We start from the raw sequence: 24,871 nt of genomic DNA, 5'->3' as shown, positions 1-24,871 counted from the left end.
GAGAGGCTTTCTGTAACCCCAGGCACTGGAGGGAGGCTCCTCTTGGCCTCCGCAACCCTGGAAGTTATTTTCCTTGACATGAAGCTTTGTCAAGGCTTTCCCTTCCTCCAAGGGGGGAATTCGGTTCCTCTCGTCATCTCCTTCAGTCCTGCTGTGAGCCAGGGCTGCCAGGGTACCCCAGTTCCTGGGTACCAGCATGTCTCAGCTCCACGGCAGAGAGGAACGAACTGGGTGAGTGGGCGGTGTGATGGTTTCATGGTTGGGTACCACTGAGCGATTCCGGGCCAACCCCTCCATCCTGCTGAGACTGACATCCTCAGCTTGTGGAGAATAATTAGTTTATTGCAAATGCTATTTTCTTTTTATAGTGAAAGGACTGCATGAATTAGAAAAGACAGGGTCAGCAGCAGCAGAATCTAAAGTAGTGAATGCTATTAATGACAGCAAGGCTGATAAGCAGAGGTCATAGTCTCGTATTCTTTGGGCCACCGGAGTATCTGCAGAGCCAAGCATTCTGGCAGAGAGGACGGGAAGTTATCCTGTTGACAGATAGATCCTTTTATGAATACTTGAGTTTTGGAAAGTGCTTAACTAGTCAGTCACTTCACATGCTGCGTCTGGCATCGCGACCTCATCATTTGGGAGTGAACAAATGGTGAAAAGAATAAATCAGTGACTGTCATTTTCTATTGTTGTTAATTTTCATGATCTTCCACTTTAGAAGACGGTGGTGGTTATTAAGTGAATGCTCCAAAAGCTTTATTCTGTCATAGAATCACCTTTTGTAATATATATTCCTAATCCTATGCTGACTGCCCTGTTTGGTGTTTCAGGGATGCCTACGCGGTCGGCTGGAACGGCCGGATGGGGATGCGGCACAGCAGGCTCACCAGCCCCAGCTCCTTCCTAGACAAAGATGGGATATTCGTGAACACAACCAACAGCAAGCTGCTGGAAAGGGCCCATGGGATTCTCATGTTAGTACAAAAGGAGTGGATTTTGGCTTTATTTCTAGAATATAGTGAGTAGTATGGGTAATAAGGGGAATGTAAATAGCCAAAACAACAACAACAAAAAATTCAAGTTTCAAGTGGACTTGGACACTGTTGGGTCAGAGTGACCCTGGTATGTTTTATAAGTCTGATTTATTCATTTCTTATCATCCATTTATAATGACAGACACAGGAAAGTGGTACAGGGAAGCAAGAGAAGGGATGAGTCTTCTTGTCAAACCAGTCTAAAGAGATGACAGCGATGTTATGCAGTAACATTTTTTAACGTGATATCAAAGTTTCCATTACAAATGAGTTGTGGAAATGATGTTGATGAATCATGGTACAGCCTCATCAGAAGTTTCAGAAAACATCACCAGGGCGCCTGGAGGTAACGCGCGGCATGAGAAAGCAGGGTGGTCAGTTGTTCTGCGATGCCGCTCCCTGTTCTACCCAAATTACCAGTCAGCCCATCGTTCCTGATGTAACAGTTTGCTTTAATTGAATGCCTTCCTCTCCAAGCTGTGGAGATAAATTTGGAAAACTAGTTTGCAGCTTACGGAAGGAACCTCATTTCAGTGCAGGTTGTAGGAAGGAGTTTCTAAAGGGGATTTTGAAGGGCTTGTTTCAGAAACTTGTATTTTTCTGAATCTTCTGTTATTGCTTGTACCGTGCCACAGTAAAGAAAAAAAAAGCATTTCTAAATGGTAGAAGTTGAGCTGTCCTATTGCAATACCACAATGGTAACCATACACGCTCTTCTGCAATTGCACACGTGGATTAATCTGAGCCATTTATTATCTCTCCAGGCGAAATAAGAACTTCAAAGCCAAACCCAGTCTCCCAAAGGTGAGAGAGAAGCAATGTTTTGACCTTGCCAGTCCCCGGGTTAAGGCTGTATGTACAGTGTTGAGATGCTTGTGTGTGTGTAAGGAAGGAAGGTGGCTGTGGCTGCTTTCAGGACCATCGTCATCTCTGCTGTTTTGCTCTGTTCAGAGTTCTTTAATTTCTGTAAAACCAAAGGATTTCTGATTTCTGCTGGGAGAGGGCTGTGTGAGCGCTCACACCCTCCTTTCTCTGACCTGCTCAGGCTCCTTTTTTCCTCCTCCTGAGGGAGAAGTATGTACATGCTGGGGAAATTTGATAATTAAATCTCTAAAATGAGCAAGTAGGTTATGCAAGATGGCTGGTACCTGATAGACAAAGTCGTTGCCATGAGGCCTACCCAGTTTTGTCTGAAATTAATCTCAAAATTTCCACCCTACCCTACAGCGTGACTGCATGCTGTGTGTGACTTAGAGTCCCCATAATCTTTGAATAGCTTGTCTAATTCTCAGGTTCTCTCCACTTTGGCTGCATTTACTGTATTGTAAGACAAGAAAAGCTGAGAAATCTGTTTTAACTGGAAGAATAATGTTTTTGTGGTCACTGCCTGGCTTCTCATAAGGATTTTACTTGCAGAGGGCTCAGTGTAATGACAGAATGAAGCAGGCTACAGCTTCAAGTGCAACTAACATGTGCCCAAAATTTCTCTCTTGCCCATTACTAAATGATCTCTGGATAAAAAGAGCAGTTTGGCACAAATTGCTGTGGCAGGCTTGGTGCGGCCCAGATCAGAGCATCCTTGTACTAAGACCCATGTAACTTCCACGCAGGCAGATATGCTTCTTACTCCTTTGATTGACATTGCAGATTGTGCAGTTATGTAATAGTTTTCAGTCCACCTCAGTCTTCTGATAGCCCAAAGCACTGATGCTGGCTGCCTTTTGTTCTCAGTTTTGATTTCTGCCTTCCCAAAAGGACGAGAAGGAACAAAATTTAGTTTTATTTTCCTACATGCAGATTGCACTGGGAGAGACACAGAAGCAGTTAGTAAATGAACTCTTCATTAATAGTGAATGAACTGCGTGTGATGAAGCAACTGTTTCATAGCAGTTACAAGGAAAGAGGTTTTCAGTAGGTTTTGTGGGCTGATGGTTCATGGTTCTGGCTCACTCAAGTGAACTTCTCCACTAGTTCTTGGACAATGTGTGTTTCAAGCAAGTCCTCCCATGGACTTTCTCATCCCCCCACACTTATTGAAAGAGGAGATGCTTATGCCCTGCTGGCAAGCACGTGGTTTCCATCCATGGTTTCCTGTTCACAGGAATGAAGCCCCCGGGCTTGCTAATTATTGCTGATGGCTCATTTTCTATATGCGTGTGATGAATTATTTGCAGTGGCCACAATTCAAGACTGTTGTTAACATGCCGTGAAAATAATCAACAAAGGGTCAGCTTTCCAGCAATGTATTTATGTTTGTCTACAACTGCACATTAGTGGGTCAGAAAGCCAAAATTCACATGGTCAAAGATGCCCTTGGCAAGTCCTCAGAGGCCAAATAGGCGTTTTCAGCTGTTCCTTGATCTTGATGTTTTCCATTGAGATGAAATAGGGTAGGGTGGTTACCCTAAGGAAGCCCTGCAGAGGGTATGAAGGGGGGCATGGCGGTAGGGTCTAGTTTTATTTATAAAGAACAAACTAAGCCTCTCTCTTCTGTAGCACCTGCTGGATGTGAAATCTCTCAAGCACTTGACCAACCTAACACTGCACGACCGCATTACAAAATCCCTTCTCCATCTCCATAAGAAGAAGAAACCACCCAGCATCAGTGCCCAGTTCCAGGTAATGCAGCACCCTGTGTGGTTCTGAATAAAAGGCAGATACCTGCTCTGGCTCCCCACAGGAGCACTTGCAGGCACAGTGCGGTCCCATCCTCACCACTATTTGTTTAGGACATTAATTCAGCTCAAGATGGGGTTTGGGGAGGCTGGGATGGAGTGCAGCGCCTTGCATTTGTCTGAATGATGGAAATCAAGAGAAGCAGGTTATGGCAGGTGTCGTGATGAGCAGGGGGGTGATGTGCCAAGACAGCATTGGTGAGACATGAAGATGAGCTGCAGAACAGAATTTCATCTACTGCAGAAGGTGGCTGGGAGAAAGGCAGTCACATCTGTGTAAAATCAGTGGGCAAAGCAGCAGGGAAAGCCTTGTGTTGAGGTGGATTGATTCAGGTCTCCATGTCTGTGATTTTTTAAGTACCCTCCTAGTGAAATGCATGACCAAACACCGATACATGTAGCATGTAGCTCTGTGTGCTCGCACTCCCTCTTCTCTGGTGCCTTCCTCGCAAGGCAATCACATTGTGGTGTTTTCTCTGCTGTATCTAGAAATCTAGTAAAAATCTGCAATGACATTTTAAAGTGTTCTTTTACTCGCATTCAGCATCTGAAATTCAATCTGTTTTCAAGTCAGCCAGAATGTGAATTTTAATAGGTGCGGAAAGGTCAAAATATTGCTGCATTATCTCAAGGCACGCAGAGGAATTCAGAGGAAGGATCAATACAGCATTTGTTGTGTTGGCAGTGCTGTGCGCCAGCCAGCCTTCCCTGGGAATAGCTGCAGCTAAAATAATTCTCAGAAATGTGCATCAGGGCTTGGAAATTGGTACAAGACACATGCACGAGCATGTGGTAATATTAGAAAGCAGCATTTCAGTTAAAAATCATTTTCTAAGGAAGTCTGGCTTGTTTTTTTTTACTCTTTTTTTTCTTTTTGAGAAGTGAGTCATTTTTAGAAAGTCTCCATGCATAGATCTGGGTAAGATTAAGTAATTTAATATATATATATATATATGTATATGTATGTATGCGTGTATATCTGTGTATATATAATATGCAGAATGCACATCTGTATATATATATATTAAGCTTAGTCTAGTCTAATGGTATGCTGGTTAAAATAAATGTCTGCAGAGTTTAAGTCATACATAATTAATACATACATGTACATGGGGGAGCTGAAGTGAGGATGTCTTCCTGAAACCCATTCATCGTTCCAAGGAGATGTGGAAAAGCACCAGGGTGCAGGACTGAGATTCCTGTATATTTTCTAGCACATAAAAATGACAGAGCTCCGAACACCGTGAAGATTCCTCCCTTCCCCTGTGCAGCAAAGCAGAGCCTTCAAATAGCAAATATGCATTCTGACGTTCCCCAGCAGTGACTTGACAACGTAGGAGCTGTGCCTACAACACATCCTCTTTTATTTAAATGAATGAAACCATATTTAAGTCAGAGGCAGCATGCTGGCTTCTGGTGTTACTGCCTGCTTCTCCTTTTAGAAAAATGCTGGGCGCTCCAGCCCTAATTTCATTTAACACTCGTAAGGGAGAAGTATTTTCTCTAGAGACCAGCCTGGTGCAAGCCTGCCACATAGCTTTTTATCAAGAGCACGCTAATAAAATTGCAGAGCATGCAACTGGGTCACAGACAGGAAATACAAATGTTTCCTATCATGGGGTTTTTGTTTTGTTTTGTTTTTCAGATAAATGCTGCCTTGTGGCTAATGCCTGGACAGGGAGCTTGCAGCTGCTCTGTCTCGTATTGATTTTAACCATGCCTTAAGTTACACTGCTCTATAGGCGAAATAGCTCTGAGTCACTGCTGCCTGTATTTAGTGGACGCTATGATGGCTTTCTTGGTAAAATAAATACATAAATAAATAAATGGAAGGACAGGGATTTGTACAGGCTTCCCCGTTACCCGCCTTTCAGGTGTTTTTTTCCCCGGCAAAAGGAGGCTGCCCTTGCTCAGGGCGATGCAGAAATGACAAATCGCGCCCTGCGAGGCTGAGTCCCAGTGGTGCAAGAGCGTGAGCTGGAGAGGTTTTGCAGGCATTGGACAAAGGAGCAGGGCAGGGAGTTAATCCGGGGACCCCGCCTGTGCCTTACGGATTCCCGGTGCTCGGGGCAGGCCAGATGGCGGCGGGGGGCATGCGGTGGGGGGACCATCTGCCACGCACGGTGCAGCAGTGGCTGCTGATGGGATGGAAACACCGCGCTCTGCTGCAATTCCCAGCACCACCCATGTACGTCGCTGCTGGTTATTGCTTACTAGAAATTGATTATTTATTTTTTTCCAATCTACCTTCCGCAAAAGACACCCACAGGCAGAAATCCGGGAACGCGCCCACCCGCTGAGGTCTGCGGCATCGCAGCCTCCCCGGGATGGGAGCGAGGGGGCTGCTTGGTGTTTGGCATCACCGGGGGCTCAGCTGCACCACACGTGTGTGCTTCGCCAGTTCCTCTTCCCCAGATGCCGCATGCAGACAAACATTTATTAACATGAAAGGCTTCCCATAAAGGTGGCTTTAAAATGATCAGAAGTAGAATAAAAGGCTTTCTGCAAGCCAGTCTTTAGACAACATGCGTCTTGCTAATATTATGCACTTGTGCACACAGGTTTATGACCATGTATATTCATAAATTTGTAGCTGCATATAGTAAATACACAACAGAATACCCTTTAAATAACTGAGTTTTAGATGCTATTAAAATTGGGTCATTGCCGTGAGTAATCAACTCTGGAGCACGTTATTAATACCACATCAGTAAAGTGCTCTGCAATTAGAGACATCCAAAGCATTTACAGAGCACATAAAAAAAATAAACTGCAGAATGCAGTCAAGGAGTCGGTCCAGCCGCAGAATGACTCAGTGACTGTGTGTGCTCTGATCTAAGGCGGTCAGTGTGTTGTTATTTCAGAGAGCTTGTGCTTTGTTGCGCTTTTGCAAGTCGGAGGCGTAACTTGGGATGACATCCCACTGAAGGAGTTGTATGTAGTAGTGATGCCAATACCAATTCATTTTCATGGTCTACGCTTTTAATAATCGCACAGAAATTAAGGGAAATGAAAATGCCATGAAATCTCAGTGTCAGAAATGGGAAGCTGGCAAAACCTCGATTCTCAGTGATCACAGCTGTATTTTTCAGCAGACAAGTATGGCCAGGAATATGCCAGCTTTGAAACTACTTTCATGTCAAAGCAGCCTATGAAGTTTTTTAGGATTTGCAACTTTAAAAATCTATATAAATGCAGTTATTTGACAGAATGGGAGTTCAATCAGGCACGCTCTAGAAAGCGGTTATTCGGCAAGCAGTCAGGTCATCTTCCTGTTCCAGAACTATCATTAAGAGAATTTCTTTCTAGGCCAGTGATGATGTTCTCAGAATTAAAAAGTGGAATAATTTTTGACAGCTGAAAATTCTCTTTGTCTTTTAAAGACATCAGCAACCATTGGGTACAAAAGGGTTCGGTCATTATCTTGGAGCTCCCACTCAATACTTATATGTGGCTTACTGGTACGGAGCAGGAGGTGACTTTGGGATCCAGTGGCAGATTCAGAAACGTCAAACTGGGGGTCTCAAAATACATTTCTGCACAGTGTACTGCTGTGAGTGCCATCCTGGTTTCTGCAGGAACCCTGAACAAACAGGGTTGTATTTCCCTGTTGCTAATTTGTTGGGTACAAAGACAAAAGCAGCCAAGTTGTAGCACATCTGAGATGCTTGTTTCAGGGAACAATTTCCTATCTGCCTGGTTTACTCATCGTTTGTTCATAGTTTTGTTTTCTGACATAAGTGCCTGGTGTTTCATTATTCTTTATGTTCCCTTCTCTGTTTCCCAACTGAAGATGTCTCCTCTATTGCAGGCATCGCTCAACAAGCTGATGGAGACTCTTGGCCAGGCAGAGCCTTATTTTGTCAAGTGCATTCGATCCAATGCTGAAAAGGTAAACTCTGACCTGTAAGATCACTGCTGTGAAGGATGTGATTGCAAAACCCGCTCTCGGTGTTTGTTCGTGCGTAACTGATTCCTTCTCTCACTGTTTGGAGATAACAACCCAAACTTGTAGTGTTTTGAGGTTTTGGAAACAGAGATCCTTCTGCAGCATAGCTACTGGATTGGGAAGCACATGGTGAAATGGACTAGAGTTGGCCTTTAGTTCCTGATCTCCTGTTTAAAATAATTTTAAAAATATTTTGTAAACGTCTAATTGAAGGAAAAAAAAAAAAAAGAAATGAAAGTCAAAATCAAGTTGGATTTATAGGATATTTGTACCTTAGTAATGGAAAGCATGGACATTATCACTTCGGTGTAGGATCACTCTTGGTAAAGTGCACTGTCTTTTCTTGTAATAGAAACACCTAGATGAAAAATCTTTAATAAACCAATCTCTGAGTCCTCTGAAGCTTCTGCCACCTGTAATAGAAATTTACAGACTTGTGAATTCACTTGTGCCCCTACTGAGCTCTAATGCCTTTTTTTTTTTTTAATCATTTGTAAAAGCACATTTTTTTTCAGAATAAGCCATGTTATTCAGGCTGATTCAAAGATGAAGCCAAATTCAAGAAATATGATGTAGAGAGTCATTTATCTCATGGGATAAGGATCCTTAATTTAAAAATAAGGTTGTAGAAACATTTTTTTTTTCACATTAATCCTTTGGAGTCTTACCCAGACATTTAAAAATACAAGGAGAAGCTTTATGCCGAGCAGATTGTTTCATTACGCACAATCTTACCTTACTCATTGGCTATGCCGTTGAGTTCTTTCTTATTCAGTTCAGCAGATCCATAAAACCTTTGTGGAAGCTTTCTGTCTAATTAGATGTTTGAAAGTCTCCATCTGATGGCTCTTTGGAAACACAGAGGATTTAACCGTGGTGGTATTAGTGTGGTTCCTGAAAACCCACATTCCCTCTCAACATCGTTGCCAACGTGCATGTGATGCAGATGTGTTACATGTGCTGAAACCATTGACCCATTTGCATGTTTAGAAGTTTCACCAAGTGCTTGGAGTTCAAGGAAATATTGGCTGTAAATATTTTTTCCCTTCCAGCTGCCCCTGCGGTTCAGCGATAGCCTGGTGCTCAGGCAGCTGCGGTACACGGGCATGCTGGAGACTGTTCGGATTCGCCAGTCAGGATACAGCTGCAAATACTCTTTCCAGGTTGGCTAAACATTTTCAGTCTTTCACCACTTTTATCATCATTATCACAGTTGTCTGAGTGTTGCTAGCTTGTAAGTATATTTGTGTTTTACAAAGTAATGAATTTATGGCTTGTGCAAGGCAGTGGATGTAATTGGATGACGTTGGGAAGGGAGTAGTCGTGGGCTGTTTTGCTACGCCTGAGTTATTGCAAGCTGCTCTAGACCAAAGGCTGCAAGTCCTTCTGCAGATAACTTCATGGTTTTTGAACAAAAGCAATATTTTTTTCATAATGCATGCAGTATTTTTTCATAATGTATGCAAAATCACTTAGACAAATCTATATCCCTTCAGAGTGATAATGAGAAGTTCAGACTAATGATGGCTGATCCCTGTCTGAGCTGTAACAGGCCAGGTCAACAAAATGTAAGAGTTAAGATATGGGTTCCTTTAGATCAACGTTAAAAGCTTTATGAATGCTTTGTGGGAGACACCTCCTCAGTGTGACCCAGACAAATGACAAAGTCCCTTCTCTTATGTTTAAGCCTACCGTTGGCCATTGAGCTGCTTTTCGGTGCTCGTTTCTTTGGGAGCAGCATTCTCCCTGTTGTTTTGCCACTGGCTGCGTCCCATCAGGAGGCTGATGGGGATCCTCTAAATCACTAAATCACTCAGGAGTTATCCAGCTTTTCTCTCTCTTTTTTTTTTTGCTTTTCCATATTTTTGCCAGCTTTTGTGCACATGTCAGTTCTTTCATGATTTGCTGTTGCTGATTTGTTTCCTGCTGGCAGCTGCTTTCGGCCAGATGTCATGTCCGTGCAGCAGCTGTTAAGAAAGCAGGACTGCTTAGGGTGTTTTTTTTTTGCCATAAGAATGAATCCCAACCTTACTTGGGAGGATCACTCGTCTGATACCTCTGCTCTCTGAGTCCTCACAGCAACAGTGATTGAAGCAACCTCTTCCTTGTGATGCATTGCAGATTATGGTAACTCCCTTTTGTAGTGGCCATTCCTAAGGATTTGTAGCATTTTTGCTCAAAATGACCTCTGCAGATTGTGCAGGGTCTCTCCTCCCACACTGGATGACATTTGAATGTTCCTGGGCCTCTTCTTTGATGTGTTTTCCATGCAATTTTGAACCACAAATGGAGGAAACTCGGTGTTTTCCAGTCCGTAAAATGCTATCTGTCCTTCTGCTCCTTGACAGATCCTTTTTCATGTGGCCAGTGGAGCAAATCCAAGCTGCTTATGCAAAAAGGTGACACAGCAGTACCCATCCCATTTAATCCAATCTTGTTGTTTTTTTTTTTTTTCCTCAGGATTTTGTGAACCATTTTCATGTCCTTCTGCCACAAGGAATCAGCCCATCTAAGCACAATATCCATGACTTCTTCAGGAAAATAAAACTCAATCCAGACAATTACCAAGTTGGAAGAACCATGGTAAATTTTTATCTGTTTAAGATAAAGATACACCTGCATTTGTGCACAGTTATATTAACATCTTCATATATGTTTTTAACTAATGAAAGTAATTTTCTTCTGTTTGCAAAAAGCCAATAACTTAGTTGATGCTTTGAATACTGTTAACACAAAATAGCAAGGAACATTGTTGTTTTCTTCTGACCAAGCCACAGTGGTCAGGTTATAACAAGGTAGCCTTTAAAACTCATCTGTGTGCAGACAGATGATTGTTGTTATCATTTTGCCTCCCCAGAGGGGAATGCAGAGGCTTTGTAATTCATGACTGATGTGTGGTTTTTTTTTTCTGCAGGTTTTTGTGAAGGAGCGAGAGCGGCAGCTTCTGCAGGACCTGCTCCATCAGGAGGTACTGCGCAGGATCACACTGCTGCAGCGCTGGTTCCGCAGCATGCTCTGCAGGAGGCAGTTCCTGAGCTTAAGGCAAGCGGCAGTAATCATACAGGTAGGTGGTGGTGCCTAATTTCATCACTAATTACAATCTGTAAGTCTTGTAGATGCAGCTCTGGCTGTAGCTGGAGTATCTGAGGCCTAAAATCAGTTCCCCTCTGCTAGGAAGGAGCTTGCCATCAGGGTTGGACTCCTAGAAGGGTGGTAATTTGGTCATGGGAGAGACCGAGCTGGAAAGCTTGCATAGAGGCAGGTGCTCTCCAGTTCCCAAATCATTCATGTTTCAAGGAGCTGCCTGCTGTGTTTGCAGAGATTCTGGCGTAGTTACCAGAGCCGAAAGCAAGGCGAACCATCCCCAGACCCCCTGGTACTCAGCAAAGCCGCAGTTGTGCTCCAGACCCACTGGCGAGGCTTCGTGGAGAGGCGGAGGTTTCTGCAGATGCAGTTTGCTGCTCACCTCATCCAGAGCTGCTGGCGGGAGCACTCGAAGCGGAGGCACGATGCAGCCACCAGCATCCAGGCAGCCTGGCGAGGGCACTGCGCAAAGCGGCTTTACAGAGCCAGCAGAAGCAAAATCATCAGTTTGCAAGCAGCGTGCAGAGGATACTTAGCACGACAAAGGTAACGTTGATCTTAAAATAAATGAATAAAATAAAGAAGTACTTTCTGATAGTGCCCAGTGGGGAGAAGTATGGTCGATGTGAATTCTGGGACTGCTCAGACCACTGTGACTTACAGCTGATGGTGTCCCTTCATAGCATCGCTGACACTGTCCCGACCTGCCCTAATCCTTCACTCGTCCACGCTTTCTAACAGAGGAGTTCAGTTAGCTGCACATCCTACTCTTAGAATAAGCAGAGCCTATTTCAGGTTAGAGCACGTAGGCAGTGGAAAGCCGAGGACATAAATACTTGTGAGTTGTTTTTTTTTTCTTGGCAGCAGCACCAGTTTAAGTAGCCTATTTTTAACTCAGATTGGCTGCCAATCTGGTTGCTGCACTGTCTCACAGACAATCAGTCAGCAAGTGGGGTGAGGGCAGAAGCAGGGACAGGAGTTACTCGAGCCAGCTGCTGCGAGAAGAAAAACATTTGCAGCCATGCCTTGGCTCACTGGCTGTAGGGCAGGTCTTGGTTCACTCTCAGGAAGCGCTGCCTGTAAGGTGTGGAATGACTGACAAAGAATTGGGAGCTGGAAATAGCTCTTAGTGCAGGGTACGAGTGCCTGTCAGCTGTGCCAGAGGCATCCCAGGCATGATGGTGAAGATGAGGAAGCCAAGGTGATGCAATGTGTTACGGTTTCCTGGCTTACAAACTGTCTACACCAGGGATGAAGTCTGGAACTGCTGTCATCGGCACAGGAGAAACTTTCAGGTGCGTTGGTGCAATTCTTGAGTAGGTGAGATGGCAAAAGAGAAGACTGAAAGTGCACTTGGTGCATTGACCATGAACTTGCATCATCTTGCACCTGACTGGCGAGGAGGATTTTTCGAAATGCTGATGGTGGTGAGATGGTGGTGATGAGATGCCCCCGGTGTGGTGCCTTGGAACAATGTTTATGGGCATGGGGTTACAATGTGCTGCTTTTCTGCTTTCTTGCAGGTTTAGAGCTTTGAAAGAGCAGAGGTTAAAAGAGATGCAGCTGGAGAATGGCCTGTCAATTAGTGAAGAGGATGGACTGGAGGCAGAGGGTGCTTTGGAAATTAAGGGCTCCGACCCATCCAAGTGGGAGGATGGCTCATTTGAAGAGAGAGTGAGAGCTGTAGAGGAACATAAATCACTGATGGAGAATAATCGTGTGAATCATGTGGATCCACTGGACACTTCTGCAAATTTATTGTACAAAAGGCATGAGAGAGCCAGTAGCCAGAGTGGTATGGACACTGAAGAGGAAGTAATTGTGAGAGAGAGACCCAAGTCACTGGAGGATCTTAACCAGAAGAAAGTCGTTCGTGCAAAAAGAGAAAGCCGGAGAATGCGTGAGCTGGAACAGGCAAAATTCAGCTTGGAATTGCTTAAGGTCCGGTCCACCGGAGGGCTGTCGCCTTCAGAAGAGCGACGATGGTCTACCGAGCTGGTATCAGAGGCACTTCATTCCCCTCAGGGAACCCCGGAGAGTGAAAGCTCTCAAGGGAGCTTAGAGATGTTAAGCTGTGAAGATACCCCAAGTAAACTTGTTTCCTTAGTTTTAGATGAGCAAGATGTGCAGTCATTTTCCCCTGAGACGCAGGACTCTGTGCCTAGCAGTCCCCAGCCCCATCTGCAGGACAAGTCTTTCTGCACAGCTGATGTGAACAGCAATTTATCCAGTTGCAGAAGGATGCTTTCAGACTCTGAGCTGCCCGATAACCACACTGCAAAGGAGCAGGTGGTCTGTGACCCCCAGAATTATCTGTACAAGACGCATCCAAGAGAAACTTTCCTTTCTAGTAACCTACCTACTTTCTACATTCCACCACAGGACAACATGAAGGTAAAGCAGTCACTGGTGGAGAATAACTTGAGGAATAAAGCAGCGGAAAGAGAGGAGAAAACAGTTACGTTCTCAGAGATCAGGAAGGACTCTGAGCAAGACCAGGGCAAAGCCTTGGGAAGGGAGGAAGGAGAAAAGTCTTCTGCCAAGAGAGAGGAACGTGGGACAGCTGCTGCGACTCAGACCCATTCTCCAGACTCTGTTATCAAGAGACTGGAGAAGCTCAATGTGGAGAAGGAAGAACGACAAAAGCAACTTCAGCTGCAAAACGAGAGGGAGATGATGGAGCAGATCCGTCAGCAGAAGGAAATTCTGGAGAGACAGCGCAAAGCCTTCGAGCAGCTCGAGAAGCAAGGCCGTGTGGAGGCTTTGCAGAGGGCTGAGCTGAGCAGAACAAAGGACCCCACTTTGAAACCATCCAAAAAAGCAGACAGCCGGCCTCAGTCGGCCCTCATCCTGCATCCCCAGGGCACGACCACAGCTGGAACGCCAACCTCATCAGTGGACATCAAAGGTCTCACCGTTGGGAACAGGGGAGGCTCTCCAGCCCACGGTGCTGCCAAAGACAGGCCTGTCAGCATGTTCATGGAGCGAAGGGAAGGTCAGGCGGGGACGGCGCTGGAGTCACGGTGCAGCTCCAGGCTGGCTCCCGACCCCAGGGATGTCCCGGGCAGCCCTTTCTCTAGGACAGAGCGCCTCCGGCAGCCCCGAGCGCCACACCAGGCCACCGAGGAGACGAGGGCAAGCAGCATGTTCTTCACACCGAAAGATAATCCCTTCGGCCTCCAGTGAGTAAAAATATGATGGGATTTCCTTGTAGGCCTTTGTTGGGTAAAGTGGTCTCTGGCAGAATGTGGTCTGGAGATTGGAAAAAAAAAAAAAAAAAAAAAGCTGTTGAAACAGACCAGGGTCAGATTTTTTGATCTTAAAACAGTGAGTGGGCAGAAATCAGGGGACGAAGAAAAAGAGCTTGAAATGCTATTTCTAAGTCTTCCATGTGTTGGGCATTATATAAGCCAGGGGAGATAATCATAGCTATTAGCAGGTGAAAGGTGTTAATAGCAAGAGAGAGTTGACACTTGTTTCATTTACCCTAAGTATGAACAGTGATATGGGTTTCTTTTGAAAGGTAAAAAATTGAAAGGAAAAAATCAAAAGAGCAAAAGATTTTTTGGGTGGCCAGAGCAGGAATGACTAGACAAGTAAGAATATTTCTGGATTTTTCTTGCTAATTGTAGAATTAAAATAATCAGCAAAGGTGATTATACTATTGCTGAGAAAAAACAGCAACTGCCCAAAGGGAGTTTAGGATGTGGATGCACTTTGCCAGTGTATCACTTGCATAAAAAGTTACACATGTAATGGGCTTAGTAGTCTTTAACGGTCAATAAAAATACTCCTTTATCCCCGATAGAGCCTGCAGCATCCCATGAGCAGGAAGGCAGTGGAGGGCTTTATGGAGCCCTCACCCATGGACATGGTAGAGTTTTGTTCAGAAATGGTGGCAGAAAGAGTGAGCTGAGCAAAGAGCAAGTTAAATTGGGAATGTTTTTGAATGCTGTGTTAGATGCAAAGTGAGGATGCTCTCCTTCTGAGCCAGTTTAGTTGAAATCTGCAGGAGGTCCCAGAGAATTGCTTTGGAAGTAAGTATTTGAGAACAGTCTTCTCCCCATGCTCCTTTCAGTTTCTTTTTCCTTGTTAATGCACAGAACAAGCAAGAGAAAAAGGAAAAATATATCAAAAATCCTCATCTTTAGTTTTCCTGGAACTTAAAAATTTTAATGTTCCAACAGAGCAATCACTTTTCAGAATACAGAACTGGAAAAATACCATCAGTAACCACTGTGAAGGGTAGAGTGCAGCTCTGGCAAGAAGAAATTCATATCTTCTTGCCCTTTGGTATTAAGTCAAATCCTGAAGAATTTGAAGCGGTTCTGAAAACCTGTGACCTCAAACAGTGATTTCTTCTTGATTGCTCGGGCTGCCTACTTCTATGTTGCTGAGAGCTGGGCTGGCGCGGTGGGAAAGCTTTTAGAGAAAATGAAACGTCTCTGTTTTGTTGCCTTTCAGCAGGGAAGCAAGTCATCAATGCCTTCCCAAGGGTGAGCTAACTAGGAAGCCATTTAAGATGCCTGGGTCTGGCAGAGGAGAGGTAAGTTGCAGTTTTCTTATTTTCTCTTTTAATTGAAAAGGGGAAAAAAAAATCCCAAACCCTTATTCTGCCAGCTTTCCCTCAAGTGCTTTGGAGAAGAGAAATATAAAGCACAAGGGTTGCGCAGGGCTCTTGGGGATGGGGGGGATGTCACACTAAGGCAACTTTCACACCTTCTCTTGAAAAAAGCCCCCGTAGCATTAATGTGTAGCAGCACAGAATTGCTCTGGATGAAAAGGATCTTGCAGTCCTGATGGCAAACACTGTAGTACGCAGTCTTGTCTTGTTTGCTTTAATGTCCATTTTAGTAACATCCATTATTGTCCCATTTTCTCCGTGCTGTCTTGGCTTTTGTTTTCCTGGTTGTTTTTGCACTACATGTAATAGTGTGTGTCCTCTGTGGAGTGCAGTGTTACTCAGCGTTGTTGTAAGGCTGTACTTGAGCTATGCTATGATGCCAAACACTGGTAGAATCTCCTTTTATAGAATCTCCTTTTATTTTTAAAACCTTTTTTTTTGTTGTTGTTGTTATGTTTTATCATTTGGTCAAGCAGGTTCCCAGACCGACCCATAAAAAGAAAGCCCGCATGGCGCGGACGCGCTCCGATTTCTTGACTAGAGGTACTTTTGCTGATGGGGAGGGGGATACGGAGGAAGATGATTACGATGGCAATTTTGAGTTCCTTCTCTCCTCTGACCAACCTCCTCATCCTGAGACAGGGCCTGCAGCCCGGCTCGGGCAGGCCTGTTACAGTGACTCCGAAATGGTAATTTTCCAACGTGTTGGGGCTGGAAAAAAAAGGGAGCAAGCAGATCTGCGGGAGCGTTTCTTTGCTAACCTTAGCTGCACGGATCCTACACTGCTTCTTCTCCCACTCACACAGATGTTGTAGATGGGTAAACTCGGAGAACACAGCAGAAATGAGTACAAAACAGAAAGGGAAATTATTTGAATTTCTGTCAGCCATGGGGATGTTTGCTGGCATGATTTAAGAGAAGCTTCCATGGTTTCCATAAGTTTTAGGTAGCATTGCAACTCATTGCACAGCTACCTTGTTTGTTTTTTTTTTTTTAACTAGGATTACCTCCATTACAAAATCCCACTAGGATCCTTTGGCTCTAGCAAAATTATCTACAGAAATGCATAGAAAAAATCAAGGCAAACACTGGACAAAAAAGTAACAGAACAAAGAAAACAATATGAACCTTGCACCTCCTATAATTTTTGATTTGGTATCCTTACCTAGGGTATCCAATGATTATTCAGTCCTCAATTATTGGAGTAACACTGGCAGATGCTGTCTTTGAGAAACAAAAACCTGTAAATTGGGCAATAAAACATAGTTTGATTGTTTGTTTGTTTTTTAAAAAAGAGAGAAAAAGCATGTTAGTGGTTCTGTCAGGGAGAGATGGCAGCCTGGATAAGCTTTGTTCAGAAAACCATGAACTGAGAGGTTTCAGGAGTGGAAGAGGACAGTAACTTCCACCTCTCTCCCAGTTTTTCTGTGGCAGGAGGTGGCAGAGGTGTCCACATAGATGTACGGATAAACCCACAGCAGTGTCTCATGCCGTAAGTGCTCACATTGCCAAAGATCCAGCAAATATCTCGTGTGATCCTAAAATCTGCCTTTGCAAGAAAGGCAGATGGCTAAGGAGGGCTTTTCGTGACTTTTCTGTTAGCAGTTCTTATTATAAACAACACGTTTTTCCTCACTGGGAAGGAGCAGAGTTTCACAAATTCCCTGAATTTTTAAGGTTACTCATGATAAATTTTCAAGGGTTTTGAGCCAGGAATACTTCAAGTGCTATCTGGCAGAAATGTGATTGAAAGATGTGGCTCTTTGAACTGAACTCACTTGGCTGTGTTTTAGTTCATCTCCCTGTTTTTATAACAGGAAAGGGAGAATTTTACAGAGGAGTAATATCAGGACCAGCTTTCATTTTTTGTCCCCTATTTGACGAGAAGTCAGCTTAAATAAACTTGCACATGCAAATGCAGTGCCTCCTATCCTACACCTTTACTTTCACTTAAGACACGTGTTTGAGGACAAAATGAGAAATAAAATGTTCAAGCCCCCTACACAAAAGAACCAAAGACTCCATTAAGATGGGGAAAAAAAATAGGGAGGAACAGGAAGCCAAATCTGGAGGTGTAGGTCCAAAACCAGCTGTAGACCTGTAGGAAAGCCACACTTGCCTGGCGTGTCCCTCTGTAAATGCTTGGTGTGTGCAGCCAGGAGCCCAAGGGAGCCTTGGCAAGAAGGCAACAAACTTATCCACGATTGATGCTAAATGCCAGCATTTTCATCTGGACTTCCTTCTGCCACAGTCTCACTGTCTGGTTGAATGGCACATGGACCTGGTCCCTGGAAATGCTGGAAGCAGCAGCTCAAAAACGTGGCAAGAGTCCTGGGCTTTGCCATGCTGTGTTCCTGGAGGCTACCCTGTTACAAAGCCCTAGTTTTTTAGCCGTAGAAGTCTTTTCCACTGGCAATCTCTGCTGAGACGCGAAAGGTGCTGGGCTAACGCTTGGGAATCTCCATCCTTGGGAGGGACCTGGCTCATCCCACTCATTAGAGATGCTCCTGGGCCTCTGCTCACCTGGGTTAACAGCTCTCACTGCATGCAAGTAGTAGTAGGTGCCAACTGTATCGTCTCTCCTCCTGTATCCCTCTTCTCTGCGCTCCATCACTAGCTCTAACTGGTGGTCAGGCTTAGCCAGCGGTTTCGCCTTGACGCAACCCCTTGTGCGGTTGAGTTCTGCTTTCTAGCAAATGTTGCTCGTAAAGTTGTGTGCCCAGTGGTATCGTATGTCTGTATGTCTTGACCACATGTACAGTGTTTCCGTCTGTATTCTGTATTGCAGGTTTGGGACCAGCTCTTTGGCTTGTGGCTTCTCTGTGTTAGGATCGCCACACCCGTAGGGCAGAGCTCTTTAAAGCAGCAAAATCCAGGGCTGCTTGTTCATATTTATTAGCAGAGCCTGCTCGGGTGTTGCAAATGATGAAGCAGCCTATAATAGAGCAGTACTGGTGCATGTTGGTTTGGGTTCAAGTAGGTGAATGTGTGTGTAGCCATATCCCTCGTGTCTTGTGATGCTCACATGAAGACGCGCCAGGCAGTCACCACACGCAGGCTGATTGCCCTCCTAGTGAATAGTTTATTCATAGGGTTCCTGCCCCCAGCTACAGCTATCCAAAAAGCCTCTTTTGATGTGCTGCTTGATGGCCGAGGGCTGCTGGACACACAACAGAGATCAAGTGCGACTTTGTGAAGTTAAGCATGTGATGAGTCTCCAGCTGTGCTGTGTGAACCCGGCTGTTTGACCCTTTGGTTTCACGACCACCGAGTTAATGGTTGAGTGTCACCAGCTGGTACTTGCAGGCCCACCGGAGACTGATGCTCCTGACCTAAGTGCGGGGTAGCCCAGAGCATCTTCAGCCAGAGCTGAAGTCCAAGGTGCACCAGTATATAAATTGGCTGCTTAAGGTACAGTTATCTGCAAAGAGCCGAAGTGTGTTTAAGGGTAAAGGGCTTCCTGACGAGACCAAGCCTTCAAAGGTTGCCCAAGCTTTTTGGCCAAGGATGTACCTGCCTTGCAGTGAGACAAGTACAAGTGGGAGGAACAGTTCCTGGCTGTGGTCAGTGCATATTAATAGCGGTTGTGTTTTGCACCTATGCCTGGAGAACTTCCCTCCAGCTGATAGAAAGAACGCCTTGGTTAAAGAAACCACACCAGAAATACCTTCTGCATATATTTCCCTTCAGCAAAGGCTCTTAGAGAGGGCCCTGGATAATGAAGTGGTGATGTATTTTGCTCCAACCTCCGTACTAAAGCCATGAATTGACTAACAGCAGTCTGAGTATCTGTCATTTGTCACCAGCTGATCCCAAGCATCCCTGAAGAGCCAGCCATGGAAGAAGAGCTCTTGTCCTCGGCTGTTCAGAGGCAGTGTTGCACTTTAGGAAGCCCTTCAACACAGCACGTAGCACTGCTGCCTGCTGGGACAAGTCATCTCACTTGGCCTCTTTTTAGCATGGGCAAACAAAATACAGTTTGTTCTTTCAGAGCTAAAAAAAAAAAAAAAAATTGTTCCCCTTTTGCTCCATGGGATGACTACAGACCCCCTGGATATCGTGGTTTGCACGCACATGGTGCTTTGTGGTGTTCCCTGCATGGAAGAGGTCTTGTCTTGGGAGCTGAGAAGGTTTCCCATCCAGCTGAGGACCTTGCCCTTCGCAACTTCTTGGAGGAGTCCTTCAAACAGGAGGGGCTCATGCCAAAAATGCCTTCGGTCCTTCTTTCAAATCCTGGAGAGTTTGCAGTGGTAGCAGAGGAAACACTGATCTATAATAGATAAAAAATAGGGGCAGAGCAGGGAGAGATTGTAGTGGTAATGGCCAGAGGGTGATGGGGAGATGATGTCTGGTAGGAAGCCTCATCTCCCCACAAAGCCTGCCTTCAGAGAGAGGCATGCAGTCCTTGAGGCATCTTCATGTGATGAAAGTAAGTCCAAAACTTTATCTTTAGTCTTAATGATGAGGCTATGCGCCACTTCCATCCTGTCATATGCTCTGATGTCAGGGATCATTTCTTCTCCATGGTTTTATTCCACACTGGTAAAGACGAGGGCTGTTTTCAGACCCTATCCATTAACATCCAGCGGGCAGTGATGTCCCTGCTGCGTTTTGCTTTATAAAAAGCCCTTTTCAACAGAATTTCAAAGATTTTTTTTCCCCTCTCTACTCTGAAATGCATCCCCTTATCTCCCAGACAAGCCAAGGCAATTCCAGGAAAACATGCTGAATCGCCTGCACAGAGCAATCACGATGTACATTATGCCTCTGTATTCAAGTACTTCATTATTGCTTGTATTACTTGGCATCCAGTTATTCCTTAGTTGTTTAATTACCCCCAGTCATTTTAACTTTGGTCCTTGGCTCACAGATATACTTGATGAAGAACAGGATTTGTGGCATGTTTTGATTAATAATAATATGAACAAAAAATCCTTCAGTTTTGTCTAAAAAGCACGTTACAGATGTGATATCATAGGGGCAAATATTTTAATAGGGTCACTGGATGGAAATCACTTTCATGGGTTTCAAGGTCCTTTTTTCCCTTGCAAGTCTCCACAATTTATATGTAATCATCACCTAAATGTAAGAACAACAGGAATAAGAAACCCTTTGATGAAAGCAGCTTTTTCTTTTGCAGTGGCAGTTTTGCCTTGTGTGCTGCCATCTCCTGGCTGGCAGGGATGTACAGGGGTAAAAAATAAAGAATTGGAGAGGAAGTGTGGTAAATGTGACTGCCCTGCCGCCCATACTTTACTGAATTTTATATGAAATGTTTTTGATGGAGGAAAATGCAATGCTTAAAAGCATGGTGCATTAAACTGAAACGTTTAGGTGAAGGGAAAGCTGAAGAAGAGATCTCCCAAATCATTTCATACAGCCTGATTCCCTGCTTTCCTTGTGCTGCAAGGCTCTCTTCCAAGAGCCAAAATGTATTAAAATATATATATATAGCAAGAATATTTCTGGGCTGCACGCTGCCAGGCTGCCTTTGGATGGCTTCCTCCTCCATGCTGGGTAAACAGAGAGATTTTAGTAATATTTCCCAAGATAAAAAACGTTGCTCATGTAACACAGTGGTGGAGACTTTGTGAGTGTGTGACAAGAGAGGGACTAAGGTAACATCTCCATTTTTGCTACCTCTTGGGACGCGCTTTTTGGATAGCAGCTGCTAGTCATTAAAATACAGCGTCATGGCTGTGGCCTCTGCAGCCTCTGGGGAGAAGAGGAAAGCACCATCGCTTGCCTTGTCTCCTACAGAGTGCAAGATAATAGAAACGGTGCAAAACTTATCATTGTGTAATGCAGAATAATTTAAAGCCACATTTTTAGAATTTAGTAGATATTATTATTCATGGAACCCTGTTAACATTTGATTATTGCAAATTCCTGTCACCCTTAAAAATTATCCCAGGGCATTTAAAGAGGTGACAAAGGCAGAGAGCCTTTGTATTAAAGCTGCTTAATCTCGTATTTCGTAAGGGTACATTTTAATGTGTCCTTGGCACAAAGATTTATTTTTTTCCTTCTGCAAAGTCTCCAACAAAGGCTGAAGGCAGGCTGTGCTGGGATGTGTCCACAAGACTGAGGTGGGGAACACCACAAATCACTTAAGCGTGGCTAACGATCGCAGCTAACGGGGCTCTTCTCGGCCGGAGAGCTGGGCTGCCCAGGGCAAGGTGACTGAGCAGTCCTGTGGGCTTGGTGATGAGGAAGGTTGGACTTAGAGATAGAATTGGAGTAAGAGAAATGTCCTTTTGTTTTAGAAGCCATTAAAATATTTCTGTAGTTGAAGGAGCTGCAGCTAGCTCGACAGGGACATAGATTTTCACCTGTAGGCAGATAGAAATAGAAATTTCAGTCATAACAGAAGAAATGTCTGATTGTTGCTTAAGGAGTTCTGGAATTCCAAGAACTGTCTCATTTTTGAATGATTCATCCTTGAATTGTTACAGACGGTGCAGCGGTTCACCTCTGGGGAAGGCCAAACAAAACTCCATAAAACCATGTCTCAGGGGGAGATCGGGAAGCTGGCGGCCGCGCAGAAGACCCTGGCCCCGGATGGGAGGTATGGAACATGGCTGGAGCTGGGGGACGAGTCCACCCCGCGCCCTTTTTGATTTCATTCACACTGCTGAGCTGCCCTAGTCCCCAGCTTGGTGGTTTTGTCTCAACCAGCCCAAATCAGAAGGAGTTACTCGTCACATCTCTTCATATGTGACCACAAACACACCCAGTTAGAAAGGGTGATAAAGTTCATGTCACAACAAAGTTTTGAAGCCATATGCCAGGCGTCCCATCCCAAACCACCCAACAGCATACATAAAACTTGGAGTTTCATGCATTTCCTGGGGACAAATAGCCTGATTTTCCTGTTAGCAGTTGTGCAGATTTAGCTCCTACTAAAAGGATGTGAAGGTCTGGGACACTGTAGGTAGTTTTGACTCGAAGGACATTTTCCCAGCTAAGGCAGTTGTTTCCACAAATTATTTCCAGGTCTCAACGAGCCAAGATGAGATTTTGGGTGAAGGGAAAGCAGGGGGAGAAGAAGACCCCTCGGGAGAAGCTTGCTACACAGTCTGAGCTGCTGGAGCTGTACGCAGAGCAAGAAGCACCCAACAGAGAGATGATTTCTGGCTTGCAGCTTGGTGAAGGTAAGTGCTGGGTGAGCACGCAGCAGGGTCACATGTGTAAGGGACAGAGAAATTGCATTTGCTGTCATGGCAGAGATAAAATGTGTGACTGTTTTAAGCCTGGCTCTGCACTACCTTTAAGTGTAGCCCCATGTATGGTGGCTTAGGTTAAGATGTAGAACCGATAAGTTTGTTTATCTGTAGGGTTAGGATACCTGTAAATTAGAATACCATGTATGATCATATGGTCTAGCTGAGGATGGTGTAGGAGAAAGAGTTGGAAAACTGCACAAAAAGAAAGGACGTGCTGTTTAACTTCTCTTGACTTCATGGGTGACATGAACACGAAACAGCAGTCAGGAAGTTAGAAGCTAGGGCACAAAATGGGTCTGGAGGAATTCAGAAAACATTCAGAAAAGATAGTATGCGGCAAACCAAACAAATACTATTTCTTTCAAAATTTCTATGAAGTTTTACAAGTAGGGATTGTTGCTGTGTTCTGGGAGGCAGGGGACGAGGACAGAGGACAAACTCTTCTCCATGACCCCCTGAAGCCAGCTGTGTGCTGTCACCAGCACCTTCCATCTTCCACTGTGGAGCTAATCCTCCAGGCAGCCGTCTGGACACCAGCAGATGTTTCCCCTCTTGATAGAGGAAGTAACCAATGGAGAAGTGACATTTAATCTTCCTATAAGCACTGCACAGTACTTTTCTCCTCTGCAGGTTTATTCCACAGCCTGTCTCCTTATTTTAGTGACAGGACTATTTTTCCTTTGTGCTACCTTCCCATCTTGCTGCCGGTGCAGCTCTGGGAGATGACACTAGATTTTTTTTTCTTGCTGAGAATTCATCTGGAGCCACAGAATTTTATTATTACCTGAGAACAAACCCTACTTCTCTTTCACGCCATGCATGGAACATGGGGAAAAAGCATTTTTATTGCTTACAGCTTCATCTCACTTAATTCAGGAGATGCTGAAAAGCAAAACGTATTGCAGAGCTTCAGTGAAATCAAATACCAAACAATCATTGCTACAGCATTTTTGGTTAGGCAGAGAGCAAGTTAACTAATCTGCATTTTGTTCTTTTTCTTCTTTATTAATTACCACCCGTAGAGTTGGGTCCTCACCATCTGACACCCCCGCGGAGTCCTGAGCTGTCAGGAATCTACCGGAGGGAATTTAAGGAGAACAAGGAGCCCTCTCCCAAAGTGAAACGCAAGCGCAGCGTCAAAATCAGCAACGTGGCTCTGGAGCCCGTGCAATGGCAGAATGACTCCCTGCAGATCATAACCAGTGCTAGCGACCTGAAAAGCATGGATGAGTTTCTCCTGAAAAAGGTAATGCCTATCATTGCTGCTCCAGCTACATCATCAGAGAGCAGATGGAGGCAACAAAACAGTATTATCTTGAAGGCAACAAGGTGAAATTTATAATCCACCTAGGGGAGAGCTTTAGGTGCACACCCAAAACTGTGAAGAGTGCACAGTGTGCACCAGGGCAGGCTTGGGAGAGAAGATGGGTGCATTGTGCATGCACAGCACGGTTGTTTTATGGGAGCACAGCAGCTTTGGTACTTCCACTGCTTTGAGCAGCCCCTGGTGGCATCAGAAACGGGTGACCCAAGAGGGCAGAAGCTGAAGGCTCCAGGGAAGCGTTCATGTTTTTACGTGCTAAGTTTGCACGCAGGAGAAACCGCCTGGCAGACACACGTAGTTATTAACATCACCTGTCCGTGGTGGAGCAGCTGCTCATTTAGTAGTGCTCCACCTAATGCAGTGCTCTGCCACAGCACAGTCACATCGGTGCATAACACCCTTTGGTTTCTTCCCAGATGAATGAGCTGGATAATGAGGACAGCAAGAAGGACACGCTGGTGGATGTAGTGTTCAAGAAAGCGCTGAAGGAATTCCGACAAAACATCTTCAGCTTTTACTCCTCGGCGTTAGCGGTAAGTGCCTGGACGGCAGGTGGGAACTTCCACTTCCAGGAGAAATGAGATGCTGTGAGTCTTGGTGGTAGAGATGTTGCTGAGCCTTATTCCTGGTCTCCTTATCCCAAAAGGAAGATGCTTTTCCTTTGTATTCAGTCCCACAAAGCTGTAAACTTGGACTAATGCTTCCTCGTTAGCCAGTTCTCAGTATACTTTGAGAAGAGATTTCTAGTCCCTTCAGTACAGCTTGCTGTCAGTCAAAGGGAGATGACAGTAAATCAATAAATTCCCATTTGCCACCCAACTTGTCTGGAAACCTGTGGGTTAAATTTGTGAGTTGTGAACATCTGAGGAATGTGGTGCTCTGCTCTTCTGCTGCTCCAAATCCTAGCAGTGATTGCTGAGCCAAGCCATTTTATTGTCCAGATTGCGTGAGA

General features: G+C 44.8%; 1 protein-coding gene across 18 annotated transcripts in view; it reads left to right on the top strand.

The window, feature by feature from the left end:
* Positions 1 to 24,871, top strand: part of MYO9A (myosin IXA) — a 192,915-nt gene that overhangs the window by 152,149 nt on the left and 15,895 nt on the right. For 11 of the 18 annotated variants that reach the window (XM_068695727.1, XM_068695738.1, XM_068695739.1 and 8 more), the window contains 15 exons: positions 834 to 977; positions 1,802 to 1,841; positions 3,534 to 3,656; positions 7,524 to 7,604; positions 8,714 to 8,824; positions 10,122 to 10,244; positions 10,576 to 10,725; positions 10,981 to 11,291; positions 12,269 to 13,927; positions 15,210 to 15,291; positions 15,843 to 16,058; positions 21,825 to 21,937; positions 22,366 to 22,523; positions 23,618 to 23,841; positions 24,336 to 24,452. In XM_068695727.1, the coding sequence (XP_068551828.1) occupies positions 834 to 977; positions 1,802 to 1,841; positions 3,534 to 3,656; positions 7,524 to 7,604; positions 8,714 to 8,824; positions 10,122 to 10,244; positions 10,576 to 10,725; positions 10,981 to 11,291; positions 12,269 to 13,927; positions 15,210 to 15,291; positions 15,843 to 16,058; positions 21,825 to 21,937; positions 22,366 to 22,523; positions 23,618 to 23,841; positions 24,336 to 24,452 (3,652 nt within the window). The remainder of the gene's footprint in view (positions 1 to 833; positions 978 to 1,801; positions 1,842 to 3,533; positions 3,657 to 7,523; positions 7,605 to 8,713; positions 8,825 to 10,121; positions 10,245 to 10,575; positions 10,726 to 10,980; positions 11,292 to 12,268; positions 13,928 to 15,209; positions 15,292 to 15,842; positions 16,059 to 21,824; positions 21,938 to 22,365; positions 22,524 to 23,617; positions 23,842 to 24,335; positions 24,453 to 24,871) is intronic. The other 7 variants (XM_068695733.1, XM_068695730.1, XM_068695732.1 and 4 more) reach the window with 5 other exon arrangements.

This window comes from Anas acuta, chromosome 12 (assembly GCF_963932015.1).
Source record: "Anas acuta chromosome 12, bAnaAcu1.1, whole genome shotgun sequence".
Classification (NCBI taxonomy): Eukaryota; Metazoa; Chordata; class Aves; order Anseriformes; family Anatidae; genus Anas; species Anas acuta.
The sequence above is the reverse complement of the archived record's forward strand: the minus strand, read 5'-3'. Positions and strand labels throughout refer to the sequence as shown.